Raw genomic sequence first — 17951 nt, 5'->3', positions numbered from 1 at the left:
AGCAGAGCATCCGTCTGTCACGGTCCCTGCTCTCTACCTTCCTCCAGTGACACTGACCAGAGGGTACACATAATTTCTGCCTCATGCACAAACTCACGCTGTTCTTATGACCAGAGAAAGTGAAATATTCATCGATATTAAAATAGACATGAGCTGCTAATAATAAAGGCGCAGGCCTAGCGACACACTTGGCTACTAACTCATTGCAGCTGCAGCGAGAGTGGAATGAAGGAGAAGAGTATTTATGTTTTGTAAGTAAAAGTGTTGAATAAAAACTTCAACATGAAGTCAATCATAAAAACCGCAGCTCTGCTGTATTCCCCTGACAATTAAATAAAGGAGCCCAAGCCTTTATCGGTGGCTTTTCGACAGAAATGTTTGGTGATCGACTACGAATGCCTAGAAGATCGACCAGTCAATCGGTTGGTGACCTGTCAATCGGTTGGTGACCACTGCCATAGACAATGATCTTGGGTTAGTTTTGAATTTCCCCCACTAATGGATAAGATTGGGGAAGGGGAAGCTTTGCTGATCTTAGATCTGTACCGAAGATAAACTTCACAACTCTGGTCCAATGCAACTCCACACCCAAAGTGAGAGGATCTCACCTTGAATGCCCCAGGTCTCTCCTCGTGCTTGGACACACTGTCCTGGAGGACGGTCTCAGTGAAGGCAGGCCAGGGGGAGGAATGCTCATACTTAGATCTGCTGGAGAACAGCTGGTGTCCACACTGGGCACACACATACAACCCTGGGGAGATAGAAGATTACAGTGAGATTAGCCAAAAGTAGATCTAGGATGCATGTTCAACACATTCTCTTTGAGTGAAGTTACAGGATGATTTGACCAGAAAACGTCAGTAATCCACCAGGAACAATCCTCAATGAGAGGATTGCAGTTGACTCACATTATTTCCTTAAACAAACCGGTTTGTTATCTATTAACCCTGGGGGAGGGACCATGTTCAACACATTCTCTTTGAGTGAAGTTACAGGATGATTTGACCAGTGAAAACGTCAGTAATCCACCAGGAACAATCCTCAATGAGAGGATAAAAGTGCAGTTGACTCACATTATTTCCTTAAACAAACCGGTTTGTTATCTATTAACCCTGGGGAGGGACCCATGTTCAACACATTCTCTTTGAGTGATGTTACAGGAGGACATGTCAAAACCTACATTTAGGAGAAATTATAACATAAGTGGCCACATTAAGATCTAAATGTACTTATAAATAATACAATTAGTATTTTCAATTATACTTTATAGTTACTGCAACTACTAATGTTTGGTTTACATTTGTTTTCTTGGCCCAGTGGAGTAAGTTGCTACAGTTTAACTGGCTGGTGGTTCAATCTTCCATCACGGTTTGGTAAGAGCCAGAGGGCGATCGGAAGTAATGGAACGTTTTGGAACGTTCAGACAGAAACATGTTAGCCATGCAGAGCAAACATGGCTCTCTGACATGTAGAATAAGGACTCACGACGGCTCTATTCATTGTATTTCTATCTGCAGCGTTCGAAAACGTTTGGCAATTTAACGTGGCCCTTGTGTAATCAGTGATTACAAGAGCATGCTACTTTTAGTTAGCTACTGATTGAGCTTAAGTTAGGTCATAGCATAAGTTAGGTCATAGCATAAGTTAGGTCATAGCATAAGTTAGGTCATAGCATAAGTTAGGTCATAGTCCAACACAGTTGGGCTAACGTTACTGTAAAAGATACCAGACGTTATAGTTATGTGCCACAACGTCCCAAATCAAATGTATTTATAAAACCCTTTTTACATCAATGTCACAAAGTGCTTATACAGAAACCCAGCCTAAAACCCCAAACAGCAAGCAAAGCAGATGTAGAAGTTACTTTTACTGACTAATCTCATGTTTACAAGTTAGCTTAGCTACTGTAACTGACTAACTTTAATGCTATCTTAGCTAGCTGAGGAGCCTCTTACCAGTTTTAAAGTGGTCTTTAAAGACCTCACCACCGAAGAAGGAACAAAATGACATTACTCCACTTGCAATTAACCTTAATGAGAGTATAAAAGTGCAGTTGCACTCTTTCCTTAATCAACCCGGTTTGTTATCTATCGGCGTTGAGAAAAGTTCAGACTTGTGCTTGCTGTGGGACTGCAGCAGTGGGCTGGTACTGCTGAATGACGTCGATTGTTCAATGCTCCAATTAAAGTGTACTTCCGGTTGCTTTACAGTGAGGTTTCAAAATAAAAGCCTCAACTCCAACGGTTAGTACTTTCAGGAATCCTTGGGACGTCCCTACTGTAAAACCTAACCTTGGGAGCAGTTAGGCTTTTTTTTTTTACAACCAAATCTCTCATTTTGATGTAAATTGTATGTTTCTGAGAAACCTAACGCAACCAGTGATTAATTCATTTGATATTTTTGCACTGTCTCTATGCACACTTACAGGGCCCTACACACGCCCACTCACATAGGCCTACAATCATCATATAATCATCTGTTTACCATAAATCCTGATGCCTAGTCGCGTTATCCCTATACGTGGGCTCCTGAGTGGCCCAGCAGTTTAATGCACTGCAGTGCGAGAGGTGTCACTGCAGACCGTGGTTCGATCCTGGGCTGTATCACAACCGGCCGTGATTGGGAGACCTACAGGGCGGCACACAAGTGGCCCAGTGTCGTCTAGTTTGGCTGGGGTAGGCTGTCATTGTACATAACAATTGCTCTTAATTGACTTGTCTAGTTCAATAAATAATAAATACATACTGTAACAACCCTGGCTTTATAAGCGCGGATATAAGTCTTTATAAGAGCTGGACTTCGGGCTAGAAGATTGAGGGTTCGAGACCTGCTCCCTGTATGTTTCATTACATTGGTGTCAGAAGTGAGATCGGTCCTTGCATCCACGAACTTGCGTGTGCTTGCCCAGTGAGCGCGTTCCTATAACACGTTGAGTCACAAGCTAAAACGAGGACGTGCTCTTTAAACGGAGGGAGTTGTGTAACAACCCTGGATTTATATGCGCGGATATCCATGCCCCCACTTGAGCATGCTGCTCAGTCAATAGCACGCTGGACTTCGGGCTAGAAGGTTGAGGGTTCGAGACCTGCTTCCTGCCTGTTTCAAAACAATACTTCATCTACCTCTGTCACTCCAGTACCCCTGCACATTGACCCTGTATATAGTATTCTTACTTACTTTCTCATTTTTTTATTTATTGTGTTTTTGTTCTACATTGTTATTTTTGTATTATACTTATTGATTACTGCATTATTGGGATTAGACCTGGCAAGAAAGGCATTTTACTGTACTTGTGCATCAACACTTCGTCAAATCAAATCAAATCGTATTAGTCACATGCGCCAAATACAACAGGTGTAGACCTTACAGTGAATGGTTTACTTACGAGCCTCTAACCAACAATGCAATTAAAAAATATATGGATAAGAATAATAAATATAAGTAACAAATAATTAAAGAGCAGCAGTAAAATAACAATAGCAAGACCATATACAGGGGGGTACCGGAACAGAGTCAATGTGTGGGGACACCGGTTAGTTGAGGTAATATGTACATGTAGGTAGAGTTATTAAAGGGACTATCCATAGATGATAACAACAGAGAGTAGCAGCGGTGTAAAATAGGGTGTGGGGGCGGGGGGGGGGGCAATGCAAATAGTCTGTGAAGCCATTTGATTAGATGTTCAGGAGTCTTATGGCTTGGGGGTAGATGCTGTTAAGAAGCCTCTTGGTCCTAGACTTGGCGCTCCAGTACCGCTTGCCGTGCGGTAGCAGAGAGAACAGTCTATGACTAGCCTAGGTGGAGTCTTTGACAATTTTTAGGGCCTTCCTCTGATACCGCCTGGTATAGAGGTCCTGGATGGCAGGAAGCTTGGCCCCAGTGATGTACTGGGCCGTTCGCAGTACCCTCTGTACTGCCTTGCGGTCGGAGGCTGAGCAGTTGCTATACCAGGCAGTGATGCATGCTTTCGATGGTGCAGCTGTAGAGCCTTTTGAGGAGCTGTTCCGTTCTCTGTGTAGCCTGCTGCTACAGGTAACTGACGAAATAAAAGAAACACCAACATAAAGTGTCTTAATAGGGTGTTGGGCCACAATGAGCCAGAACAGCTTCACTGTGCCTTGGCATAGATTCTACAAGTGTCTGGAACTTCCTGTGTGGTAGCACCTGCTTTTGTATTCCTCATTTACTCGTGTTTCTTTTGTTTTGGCAGTTACATGTAGAATGGACGGAGAGGTATCACTCGAGCCTCAACAAAATGGAATATAACGTTGCGGAAGTTAGAAATAACACAATTTAATGTGTACAACACGTGACGACTTGCATTACTATACTTAAAGCTTTTCTGTTTCTAAAAGTGTTTTTCCTGCCTTTGTTCATGTTGTTTCAGAGCCCCCAAAGTGCACAACTAGGATGAGGAAATGAATCATTGGTTGGGGGTAAGGAAATGAATCATTGGTTGGGGGTAAGGAAATGAATCATTGGTTGGGGGTAAGGAAATGAATCATTGGTTGGGGGTAAGGAAATGAATCATTGGTTGGGGGTAAGGAAATGAATCATTGGTTGGGGGTAAGGAAATGAATCATTGGTTGGGGGTAAGGAAATGAATCATTGGTTGGGGGTAAGTTTCTCAAAAACAAGTGAAATCACATAAAAAGTGTCTGGACCCTTCCACAACATGCTATTTACAGACACAATGTAGGTTGGTTGTAAAAAAGCTATAGCAAGGACCCTACCCCCAACGTACAATAAGCATCCAGTGACTGCAAGTCACAAGTTGGCCCTCCTATACCTAACCCATGTGTCACTTCAGTTTAATAAACTAAACAAGAAACTGATGAACTACAGATATCACAATTCCCCACGTATTGTCATTTCGTTTATATGAATGACACCAGATGTTTGAGCAATATTTAATTTATTGATTTGCTATAAAACACAACAACAACATGATTGCAAATTCATGACTTAAATCATCCCTAAAAGCCAAATCACAACATTGATCAGATGTTTTGTCCTGTCGTAGTCTGTAACAAGCAAAGGAAACGCTCCACACCGTAGAGAAGACAGACATTTCAAAGGTACATTTTCTCCCCAGTTTAAAAAAAAGCTGGATATTCAGACCATGCATTTTTCTATATGTCTTTTAAAGGGCACCATGGCCAACAAAACTATACCAACAGAATTCAGATTCAGAAAGAGAACGCCTCCACTTTAGAGGTCTACACAGACCTCTTTTTCTCTCCAATGCAGAGATTACAGCAATTCCATAGCATTGAAAGATATCAATGAGTTCAGCATTTTTACAATAGATAACTCTTAAATATACATATTTACAAAACACAGGATAAAATAACACTCCTGAAATCCACCGTTTTACTCTGTTCACAGCGACCTACAACAAACCATGAATAACAACCAACATACAATTACATCTGAAATTACATGGCGTCAATTTCCAACCAATAAGAGGGCTTGACTGCAAGACGAGGAAATGAGTTTGATCATCCCACACATTTATATCCATATGAAGAAAGATTGAGTGTGCTGATTGAAGAGTCTATTTATCAGATCTCTGTGTATCTAGGTAACAAACCCTGAGATACAGTATCAACTGAGATGAAAGAGGACTGAGACACTGAAGAGAAGCAAAGTATTCAGAGGAATGTGAACTAAATTAAATCAAACTATAATTGACCTCCACATGAGCTTTCTGGCTGGTAGATTTTGCTGTGTTTTGATGAGACCAATGGAGAGGTTCAAGAGGTTTTTAAAAGACACTCGTGTGTGTGTGTGTGTGTGTGTGTGTGTGTGTGTGTGTGTGTGTGTGTGTGTGTGTGTGTGTGTGTGTGTGTGTGTGTGTGTGTGTGTGTGTGTGTGTGTGTGTGTGTGTGTGTGTGTGTGTGTGTGTGTGTGTGTGTGTGTGTGTGCGTGTGTGTGTGTTTGCGCGTACATGTATTTGGTGTGTGCCTTGAGACTCCTCTCCAAGTGTTGCGTGGTGATCAGACTGACTCTCTCTCTGCAAAAGCAGACCAAGACACAGTTAGTTGGTGACAGTAGCTGGCTTCAGGGTGATACCAGCAACTGTCTGTGGAGAGGTGTTTACCACACCACCAAGTTACAGGAGGTCTGTGAACAACACTCCCTTTTACATAAATTGTCTAGGGGACAAAATGGCCACTCCCTGAATGTAGATAGGTGTATACCACACCTATGGGTTCCCCTCTCATTCAGGCTGGGGGCTAGGGGTTGAGCCCCAGGAGAAGATGCTAGCCAGCCTGAAACCTGAGTCCCTGCGATTGGGGTCGGGGAGGGTCAAGGTCTCTGGGGCTGACTTCTTCCTGGGTCGGTCCTTGGGCACGGAGAGGTACTCTGGAGGCTCCGTGGAGAGGGGGTGGAGGGGGCGCTGGAGGGCCCGTTGCGGGCCACTGAGGCCAAGGGGGTCTCGGTGATGGAGATGGATGGGGGAAGGGGCCGATCTTACGGTTGGTGGCCTCCTGGGTGGCCCGCTCGTACTCTCTCACCTCGTCCATGGTCATTTCTTCAGGGGGGGAGAGAGAGGAATACATTTCAACCCCATGACATCTACTGTATGTCTTAGCATTGTAGTGTAATAACACAATTACATTATACAGTAAGTACGTATCTGACTTCACCTGTTGCATTTAAAAGAGCTTCCATTTCAAAGGCTCTTGGAGATGAATACAAGCAATACATGAAAGGATGTTCCCTGCTCTGAACACAAATCTGAATTCATAATCAGTTGTGTGTGTTCCAAAGGAGACACAGTAACACAGTCATCATCCTCGCTCACAAGTGTGTGTGTGTGTGTGTGTACGTGTGTGAGTGTGCCAAATAAAATCAAATTCATCACATACTTTGTAAAAAACATGTGTAGACTAACAGTGAAATTCTAACAGTGACTTGCTCACTTGTGTGTGTGTGTGTATGTGCTTGTGTATGTGTGTGTGTGTGTGTGTTTGGGTCCGTACACGTGTTCTGTGCTGTTCCGGTAGGACAAACAAAGCATGAAGTTTGATTCAGTCAATGACACTGCATGAACGTTTGAGTGCGTTTGAATGGATGACATGAAATGAGTCAGAGAGGAAGAGGGAGATGAGTCAAAAGCAGACAGAGAAACAGTGAAGGAAGAGTGAAGACATACGGCTGGCTGTCACAAGGCTCTCTACCATGTCCAGTGATGGCGGTGGGTGGCAGGTGAGTTTATGCTGTGCTATGCTGTGGTTGTTGGACATGGCCAACTCTAATGTACGTGTTTCTGGTACTCCTACACATCATCCCAAGTTATATCTGTGGAGATGTTCCAGACCACCACCACGCCACCTGTTAGCTAGCTAGGGCACTTGGTGCAGGAGGAGCAAGGTCTTGTGGGAAGGGTCGGCAAGAGGTCAGGTGGTCACAACCATAAAGAGCTGAGGAAGTTGGCGTCGTCTGCGGGTAGTTAACCATTAGTGACAAACACTTGCACCTTCAATTGAGATTCTCAATTGAGAAGTATTTAAATCAAATACTTTACCTGGCTCTGGGAAAGCAGCTCCATGGTGAGATAGAGTACGTACTGGGCAGGTATGGATATAGGTTAAAGGCCCAATGCAGAATTTTTTTATCTTAATATCAAATCATTTTGGGGGAACAATTAAGTACCTTACTGTGATTGATTTAAATTAAAATGGTAAAATAGAAACAAACATTGTATCTTAGCAAAGAACAATTTCTCAAGCAATAATTTTTTATAGGAATGTCTGGGAGTGGTCTGAGATGGGAGAAAAACCAGCTGTTATTGGCAGAGAGGTTTGGAACTCTCTTTCTTATCAGTCTATGAACTCATTTACCACCTGGTGATGTCACCAGGCAGGCCAAAACTCCATCCCATCAAAACAGGCGGACATTTTAGATAGCTCTTACAAAATGGAATACTTTTTGATAGCTCCAACACTAAAAGGGAATTATCATAATGTTCAGAATTTAACAGTATTATTTCAACCTCACAAACTCTTGGAAAAAAAGATGCTATATAAAACCTTACAGGGTCCTTCGGCTGTCCGCATAGGAGAACCCTTTGAAGAACACTTTTTGGTTGCAGGTAAAACTCTTTTGGTTCCTTTCTACATGTAATATATATATATATGCCATTTAGCAGACGCTTTTATCCAAAGCGACTTACAGTCATGTGTGCATACATTCTACGTATGGGTGGTCCCGGGATCGAACCCACTACCCTGGCGTTACAAGCGCCATGCTCTACCAACTGAGCTACAGATGGACCACGTAATCAAAAATGGTTCTATCTAGAACCAAAACAGGTTGTACCTGGAACCAAAAAGGGTTCTCCTATGGGGACAACTGAAGAACCCTTTTGGAACCATTTTTTGGTAAGAGTGTGGAAATAAATATAAAACACAGAAAATCACATTTTTGACTGCACTGGGCCTTTAATGTGAAGTGGAGCAGCGCATTAGTGGGTGGACACAGGGTGGTTTGATATAGTGGTGGTTTATGGTATAAGATACACGCTCTCAGGAATATTATTTGACAAACCTTAGTAATGTAGGCTGTGGAAAACCACAATGCAAGGATGGAGGGAAGGACCACTGCTGGACAGCATGGCCATGTTCGTTTAGGGCACACAACATTTGAAAATGTTTTGCAACAGAAAATCAAAACTTGTTTTTCTTATTGGACAGGTAGTCCCTCTGATTCAGTTGATTTTCTTCTGTTTGGTGCTAAATTAATATGACCCAGATGATATACAGCCCACAGGAGGTTGGTGCCACCTTAATTGGGGAGGACAGGCTCGTGGTAATGACTGGAGTAGAATTGGTGGTATTGTATCAAATGTGTTTGATGCATTCCATTCACTCCGTTCCAGCCACTATTATGAGCCGTCCTCCCTCAGTGGCCTCCAGTGATACAGCCACTTTCACTGAATCTCCCACAGCTCTTGGAGGAAGGGGAACAATGCAATCTAGATTGACCTAAGGCTATAGTGTATTGACTGTGCTAATTATGTACTGTATACTAGTTCATGTTGTATGTGAATAGGGATAAAGAGCAGGCTCGTGTGGTCTTAAATGTTCCTCTATCGTTAAAGCCAGGCTCCGTAAGACCCAAATAAAATAGCTACTGACTCTTGGCATACTGTCACGTTCTCTCATCTTATGACCCATACAGTACTGAGTCAAGTGCTCTCTGTACCTGTGTGCAGACTCTCTGAATCATTATCTTGCAGTGGATACATCTCAAGTGGGAGCTTCTCTGATGAAGGTCAGTGAGAAAGCGTATTGGTTGTGAGAAATGGGCTTTATATATATATTTTTAATGAACCTTTATTTAACTAGGCAAGCCAGTTAAGAACAAATTCTTATTTACATTGACGGGGACTGGGGCCTGGGATTAAAAATAACATTTATAAATACTGAATCAATCAATAATGAATCATTATTGTTATAATTAAAGAATGTTTATGTTCCTTCTCCATGAGAATCGTGATGCGTCAGCTTTTCACAAACACAAAGTTAAGTACATAATTCAAAATGTACAAAATAGTGGTCTGGCCTATCAATTGTCTTTTTTCCTAAAATAAAAGGCTGCTAACAAATGTAACAACAGGGTGAGAAGTGTAGTTTCAGTCAGATCTGCATTCAAATACTGTTAGAAATGATTTGAAATAGTGAAGCTGTGGTTGATTGAGCCTGTTGCATTGGAACGAATAAAAAAGTATTGGAAATACAAACCCCGCCCACCTGGGCCTCCAGGCAGGTTAAAGCAACCATTTAAGCTATTTGAAATACTGTAGTGTTGAGCTCAGGTCTTATTGCAGTGTACCTTGTGTTTGACCATCCTGGCCACACAGATCCATTTTATAAACCGTTTGCTCACGTTGAAACAGTGAAGCAAATCAATGAAACACTGAAGACATATTTAGACAAGAAATTCTCAGACTAAAAACATCATTACAAAATAATGGTTATTAACACAAATCAATGATTGTATAGATGAGTTACTGACATTTTGAGATAGCTTTCAGGAAACAGACAAATGAACACAAACTGAAATATACAGATAATAGATAGTAGCAGTGCTTGGTGCCGTGGCCCAAGTCCTACATTAGGCAGAGCGAAGATCATGGTCACATAGAAGTAGATAGTAATTATGCGCCAGAGGCTGGTCTAGCAGGTAACTGGGCCACTGCAGCACATACACGTCACCCCTCAGTGTGGGTAAGAATCCTGGCCCCAGCACTAGTCTGCATCTCCCCCCTCTCCATCTCCGTACTCACTAAAATACAAATACTATGAAATATACATTTTAAAAATGTAATAATAATAATAATATATATATACACACAGTATAAACAAGCTAGCTCACATCTGAGCGTACATGTCAACTAACTGGGACAGAGACAAGATGCAAACTCACCAATCCACTCATCCACCCAGGCAAAGGCTTGTCTGTGTCCTAGGAGCAGGACGTCACGGATAACCTGAGGATGGAGAGAGAAGGACAAGGAAGGTAAAGAGGGAGAGTGAGAAAAAAAGGGAGGGAGGGGGAGAGAGGGAGAGAGAGAGAGAGAGAGAGAGAGAGAGAGAGAGAGAGAGAGAGAGAGAGAGAGAGAGAGAGAGAGAGAGAGAGAGAAAGAGAGCAAGAAAGAAAGAAGCGTGGACAGGAAAGGAAGCTAGAAGACTTAGTCAGAGGACAGGTGGGTCAGAGAGGAAAGGAAGCTAGAAGACTTAGTGAGAGGACAGGTGAGTCAGAGAGGAAAGGAAGCTAGAAGACTTAGTGAGAGGACAGGCGAGTCAGAGAGGAAAGGAAGCTAGAAGACTTAGTGAGAGGACAGGCGAGTCAGAGAGGAAAGGAAGCTAGAAGACTTAGTGAGAGGACAGGTGAGTCAGATAAGAAAGGAAGCTAGAAGACTTAGTGAGAGGACAGGTTAGTCAGAGAGGAAAGGAAGCTAGAAGACTTAGTGAGAGGACAGGCGAGTCAGAGAGGAAAGGAAGCTAGAAGACTTAGTGAGAGGACAGGCGAGTCAGAGAGGAAAGGAAGCTAGAAGACTTAGTGAGAGGACAGGCGAGTCAGAGAGGAAAGGAAGCTAGAAGACTTAGTGAGAGGACAGGCGAGTCAGAGAGGAAAGGAAGCTAGAAGACTTAGTGAGAGGACAGGTGAGTCAGAGAGGAAAGGAAGCTAGAAGACTTAGTGAGAGGACAGGTGGGTCAGAGAGGAAAGGAAGCTAGAAGATTTAGTGAGAGGACAGACGAGTCAGAGAGGAAAGGAAGCTAGAAGACTTAGTGAGAGGACAGGTGAGTCAGAGAGGAAAGGAAGCTAGAAGACTTAGTGAGAGGACAGGTGAGTCAGATAAGAAAGGAAGCTAGAAGACTTAGTGAGAGGACAGGTTAGTCAGAGAGGAAAGGAAGCTAGAAGACTTAGTGAGAGGACAGGTGGGTCAGAGAGGAAAGGAAGCTAGAAGACTTAGTGAGAGGACAGGTGAGTCAGAGAGGAAAGGAAGCTAGAAGACTTAGTGAGAGGACAGGCGAGTCAGAGAGGAAAGGAAGCTAGAAGACTTAGTGAGAGGACAGGCGAGTCAGAGAGGAAAGGAAGCTAGAAGACTTAGTGAGAGGACAGGTGAGTCAGATAAGAAAGGAAGCTAGAAGACTTAGTGAGAGGACAGGTTAGTCAGAGAGGAAAGGAAGCTAGAAGACTTAGTGAGAGGACAGGCGAGTCAGAGAGGAAAGGAAGCTAGAAGACTTAGTGAGAGGACAGGCGAGTCAGAGAGGAAAGGAAGCTAGAAGACTTAGTGAGAGGACAGGCGAGTCAGAGAGGAAAGGAAGCTAGAAGACTTAGTGAGAGGACAGGCGAGTCAGAGAGGAAAGGAAGCTAGAAGACTTAGTGAGAGGACAGGTGAGTCAGAGAGGAAAGGAAGCTAGAAGACTTAGTGAGAGGACAGGTGGGTCAGAGAGGAAAGGAAGCTAGAAGATTTAGTGAGAGGACAGACGAGTCAGAGAGGAAAGGAAGCTAGAAGACTTAGTGAGAGGACAGGTGAGTCAGAGAGGAAAGGAAGCTAGAAGACTTAGTGAGAGGACAGGTGAGTCAGATAAGAAAGGAAGCTAGAAGACTTAGTGAGAGGACAGGTTAGTCAGAGAGGAAAGGAAGCTAGAAGACTTAGTGAGAGGACAGGCGGGTCAGAGAGGAAAGGAAGCTAGAAGACTTTGTGAGAGGACAAGCGAGTCAGAGAGGAAAGGAAGCTAGAAGACTTAGTGAGAGGACAGGCGAGTCAGAGAGGAAAGGAAGCTAGAAGACTTAGTGAGAGGACAGGCGAGGCAGAGAGGAAAGGAAGCTAGAAGACTTAGTGAGAGGACAGGCGAGTCAGAGAGGAAAGTAAGCTAGAAGACTTAGTGAGAGGACAGGTGAGTCAGAGAGGAAAGGAAGCTAGAAGACTTAGTGAGAGGACAGGTGAGTCAGAGAGGAAAGGAAGCTAGAAGACTTAGTGAGAGGACAGGTGAGTCAGAGAAGAAAGGAAGCTAGAAGACTTAGTGAGAGGACAGGTGAGTCAGAGAGGAAAGGAGGTTAGAAAACTTAGTGAGTCAGAGAGGAAAGGAGGTTAGAAGACTTAGTGAGTCAGAGAGGAAAGGAGGTTAGAAGACTTAGTGAGTCAGAGAGGATGAGTCAGAGAGGATGAACTTTAAGAGTTGTTCTCTGTCTTTCTTCCACTCCTCCACCAGTTAATGTTAGCCATGTTTGTCCCTGTATGAGTAATGCTGTGTGTGATGTTAGGGAAAGAGACCCTTAGGCAAGGAGAGGGACAGCTCAGAGGGGGAACAGGGGTAAAGGTAGGGGTGGAGGGGCTAAATTGAATTGTGTGTGTGAATACAGAAATGGTGGGTGGACATAACTGGACTGACCTTGTGTACAAACTGCTCCACCCGTGTCTGAAGACCCCAAACCTCGAACTTGACTGTCACCAGTTTGTAGGAGCACATGATGGGTTCCTGGTTGTCGATCCAGCCCTCCTGCAGAACACCCCGGTCTGTCTTCTCTGATTTAAAGTACCGCAAGTCCTACAGGGAACCATGGAAACACAGTATGGACACTATTAAAGCTACAGACCGGGATTGGTACATCCAATGTTGGACATCTTTTGACATAGTGACATTGAATAATATAACTTTCACATACCTCATGAGCTTAGTGCCACTGTCTCACCTCATTGTTTTGTCTCTATACAGGAATGCAATTCAATTCCTGACCCAATGAGTTTTGCAGTAAACATTCTGACAAGTATGAATGAACCATGTTTCTTTGTCCAGCAGAATGGATGGTAGGTACCAGGTGGGTACAAGTCTCATGGAGAGCTCAGCCTGGAGCAGCCCGCTGGGGGGGGTTCTCATTACAAACAGTACCCATTACGCATGAATTAATCACACCTCCCTGGGGACTGTAATGCTCATTAGCAAGGTCAGGTGTCTCAGTGTTGGGATGGTGAGAAGGGATGCGTCTCACACGCACGCACACACACAGAAACACACACAGAAACACACACACACACACACACACACACACACACACACACACACACACACACACACACACACACACACACACACACACACACACACACACACACACACACACACACACACACACACACACACACACACACACACACACACACACACACACACACACACGAGGAGGAGAAACCTGGAGGCACTTTACGTGATTGCAGATGAGACGCGTTATAACGTTTGGTTAGGTTGGGTCAGAGGTGAGTGTGTGTGTGTGTGTGTGGGGGGGGTAGGTGTATATAAGCTATTTTATGTGCACAGTTTGGGGAAGGCCACAAGGAAGGAGGAGGAGCAAGAAGCGGTGGATGGAAGAGAGAAGGAAACGGAAGGCACGGGAGTAGGAGAACCAGGAAAAGCGGCGGAAGAAGGCAACAGAGTGGAGGAGCAGAGAGAGAAGAAAGCTAGGGAGGAGTGGTGGAGAAGGAGACGGTGGAAGAGCAAGTGGACTGGGAGGAAAGTGCCCTGGTAGAAGAGATGAGGGGTATGGTGGAGGAGCTGGCGGGGGGAGGGTGGTATCTCTCCACTGCCGCCATCACCAAAGAAGAGAATGAAGAGGAGGGTGCGATTGGCCGACAGTGAGAGGGAGGGGATGGCCAAGAGGGTGATGGGGGTGGGAGAAACCTCTGGGTTGCTGCTGGTTTCCCCAGGCCCTCAACTTCTGTTGGGTGGGGACACACCTAACAAGACTCAGGACTGGGTACAGGAGGAGGTGGGGAGTTTTTTGTTTGGGGACTCAGCCTCCCCGATTTTTTTCCAAACCAGCTACAACACTGGGGAGGGGGAGGATTGTGGGGGTAGACCTAGGGTGCAGGGCACCCGGAGCCAAACACTATTCCTGCATCCTGGGATGGTGAGATGGAGGAAGGTTTGGGGTATTGGGGGTGCACTCATCGGGGGTAGGGATTTTGTGTGGGCACAGGGAGGTAAAAGTGGAGGATTCTTTTGTGGTAATGCAGGGGAGGGTTATAGGGATTGTAAATTTAGATTAGTGGTGGTGTATGGGCCACAGGTGGTGGCAGACAGGAGGGAGATGGTGGACTGTCTGACGCCCCTGTGTGTCACAAATAGGAAATTAGTGATAGGGGGATTTTAATACAGATTTAGGAAGAGGGGGATAGCAGTGCAGGCGCCATTGCCGGGCTAATGGCTTGCAATGGTCTGGTAGATGGTGGTCTGCACACTACTCCGAAAATGGACGGTCCTACATGGCGCGACTCCAGGGGGTTGAGCGGAGGCTCGACTATATTTTTGTACCCAGGTTTTTGGGTAAGTTGTCTGGGCGGCTGTTGCCTGTTTTCTTTTCGGATCACGACGGGGTGCTCCTGCAGGTGGGGTCGCCAGTCTGCCTCTTTGGTAGGGGGTACTGGAAGTTAGATCGGGATGTGCTGGAGGAGCAGGCTTTTGTTGACGGGTTTTATGGTTTCTTTTGGAGGCTTGAAGGCCTCCGGTCCATGTGCGAGGGGGTGTTAGAGTGGTGGAAATTAGTTAAGGTGAGGATTAGGGCTTTTATAATAGGGTATTGCAAGAGGAAAAAAAGGGAGGAGAGGAGGGAGGTGGATCGTATCCAAAGGCTAATTGAACTCGAATATGAGGCAGGCAACCTCGGCGGGTCGCTTGACTGGGAGAGATCCGCAAACCTAAAGGCGCAGCTCAGGGAGTTGCAGGAGCGGAAGGCTCGAGCTTTCCTGGAGTGTGAGCATAGTGGCTTTCTAGAACATAATGAGACTTCTTCTGCTATGTTCTTTAAGTTGGTTAGGGCCAGACAGAGTAGGAAGGTAATGCATGGTGTTAGGGAAGAAAATGGTAGTATAGTTAGAGAACCAGAGGATATGGTCAGGGTGACAACTGATCATTTCCAAGGTTTATTTAAGGAAAGGGAAATAGATGTAGAGCAGGGAAATGTGTTTTTAGAACACTTGTCGAGGCAGTTGCCGGAGGACATTAGAGAAGTGATGGAGGCCCAGATCTCACTAGAAGAGGTTGAGAGCGCTCTTAGGAGGATGGGAAAAGGGAAGGTGCCTGGGATGGATGGGCTGCCGGCTGAGTTTTATCTCAAGTTTCGGGGTATAGTTGGACCAGTGGTCCTCGAAGTCTTGAAGGCCATCCTTGAGACGGGGGTCCCGGGGGGATCAATGGCTGTTGGTGTGCTGTCGCTTTTATATAAGAAGGGAGAAGTAACAGACCTTGGCAACTGGCGGCCGTTGACCATGCTGTGTGTAGATTACAAGCTACTATCAAAGGTTTTAGCAGACCGGTTGCGCACAGCCCTTCCCTACGTCGTCCATGAGGATCAGACGTGCTGGGTAGAGGGCCGCTCTATTAGATGGAACATACAGTTAATCAGGGACTCCATCGCTTGGGTTGAAGATAGAGGACTGCCTTTAATGGTAGCAACGCTAGATCAGGCAAAAGCCTTTGATCTCGTGAATAGATCCTTTTTATTCAGAGTGTTAGGTCGATTAGGATTTGGGGAGAAGTTTATAGGATGGATTCGTACATTATAAGTCGGAGCGGGGTGCCGAGTTAGTGTAAATAGTCACTTGGGTGACGTTTTTGACCTCTCATCTGGGGTCAGGCAGGGGTGCCCACTCTCGGCTCTCCTCTTCGTTCTGTACATGGAGCCTCTGGGGGCTGCCATTAGGGCAGACACAGGGGTGGAAGGCTTGCTGATCCCTGGAAGTGGTGGGCTGCGTGTTAAGATGATGCAGTACGCCGACGACACTTCCTTGCTGTTCTGCAAGGACTGGTGCCTGACAAGGTCCCTTGCCATCTTTGGGGATTTCACCCAAGCGTCGGGAGCAGTTCTGAACCATGCAAAGTCTTCCGTCAAGTTTTTCGGAAGATGGCGCGGTAGAACGGATGTGCCTGGGGGGTTATCTCTCTGTGAGGGGGCCCTGAGGATTCTCGGGGTCCATTTTGAGACCTCCGGCTCAGCGACGCTAAACTGGAACATGCGTATCGCAGTGGTACAGAGGAAGCTAGCAATGTGGAAGGCTAGGTATTTGTCTTTTATGGGCAAAGTCCTGGTCCTAAAGGTGGATGTGTTGCCGTCTCTTTTGTATTTGGCATACATCTACCCATTGCCGGCTTGTCTGAGGAGGCCTCTAGTGAGGCTTGTGTTTCAGTTTATGTGGAGTGGCAGGTGCGAGTGGGTCGCCAGGGCACGCATGATCTGTCCGATCGGGGAGGGAGGTAGGGGGGTACCACATTTCCCCCTCAAGCTGGACACAATTTTTGTTTCTTTCTTGTTAACGGAGCTTCCACAGCCAGTGATACACCCGTCCGGTTACCTCCTGCGGGTGTTCTTCTCGTATCAGGCGAGAAGCATAATGGTGTGGTCTAACACGGGTCCTCGGGCGGAACAGCTGCCGTGGCACTTTGGTCATGCGGCCAAGTGGCTGCGTGCGCACCCTGAGGTTGAAGTTGCCCGAGTAGGTTTAGATCACAGGCATCTGTACGAGGAGGTCAGAAAGGCAGGGAGTCCGGCGCCTGTAGTGGGCATCTCGGAAGTGTTCTGGGAGGGAGTGCAGGCGCGGGGTCTGGACAACAGGCTCAAGGACCTGAATTGGTTGAGCCTCCATAAGTGCTTGCCGGTACGTTCCATCATGTACTGGTATAGTTTAGTGCAATCCCCCCCCCTGTCCAAGATCCTCTTGTGGCAGGGAGGAGACTGTGCGCCATGTCTTTTGGGACTGTGCCTTTGCCGGAGTAGTATGGGCTAGGGCACGGGTGTTGTTAGGTTTGGTAAAGGGGGATTTTGTATTGACGTGGGCCAGGTTAGAGAGGGGTGTAGGGAGAGCGAGAGGGACGGATAGGGACAGGTTTCTGCTCTGGCTTCTCATGAGTCTCTTTAAACGGGGGCTGTGGGAAGCAAGGCAGAACATGGTGAAGACAGGGAGAGATTGGGGGGGTGGAAGGGATAGTGAGGAGGGTGGAAGGAGATTTGAGGGGCAGGATGAAGAGGGAGGAGAGGAAGTGGGGGCAGCATGCTGCTCGGGAGAGGTGGAAGGGGGGGTTTAGGGCTGGGTGTCATTTAGATTTGTAAGGGGATAGATTAGGGACGGGGAGATAGGGAAAGGTATTTTGTAGGGTGACGGGGAGGGAAGATGCTCCCCTGAGGTTTTGTTTGGGGTTTATGTTTAGTTTAATTAGTTTAATTAAAATTCCATTATTTGAGTATGTATGTAAATTATGAGTTGTAAAGAATGAATGGTATTGAAGATAATAAATAAAAAATATATATAAAAAAATTACAAAAATAGGCTGTAATTAGGTTTCACGTTCCGTTTGTTGTTTTGTATTTTGTATCGTTATTTCATGCGTCACTTTTTCTATTAAAGTCATGAGAAACCACCACGCTGCATTTCGGTCCGA

The 17951-nt window shown here is 45.5% G+C and overlaps 1 protein-coding gene and 1 pseudogene across 1 annotated transcript; both read right to left on the bottom strand.

Moving 5' to 3' along the window:
* Window positions 1–419: 419 nt before the first annotated feature.
* Window positions 420–2165, bottom strand: LOC124000712 (methionine-R-sulfoxide reductase B1-A-like). The gene is made up of 2 exons (XM_046307284.1): window positions 1956–2165; window positions 420–751 (listed from the first exon to the last, which is right to left on the bottom strand). Exons 1-2 carry the CDS (start codon window positions 2008–2010, stop codon window positions 435–437), a joined length of 372 nt encoding a protein of 123 aa, XP_046163240.1. The 5' UTR covers window positions 2011–2165; the 3' UTR covers window positions 420–434.
* A 2738-nt stretch (window positions 2166–4903) lies between these two features.
* Window positions 4904–17951, bottom strand: part of LOC124000169 — a 128581-nt pseudogene continuing 115533 nt past the window's right edge.

Source organism: Oncorhynchus gorbuscha, linkage group LG16, assembly GCF_021184085.1.
Source record: "Oncorhynchus gorbuscha isolate QuinsamMale2020 ecotype Even-year linkage group LG16, OgorEven_v1.0, whole genome shotgun sequence".
NCBI classification, from domain to species: domain Eukaryota; kingdom Metazoa; phylum Chordata; class Actinopteri; order Salmoniformes; family Salmonidae; genus Oncorhynchus; species Oncorhynchus gorbuscha.
Note: the sequence above shows the minus strand (reverse complement) of the source record. Positions and strands in the feature narration are given on the sequence as shown.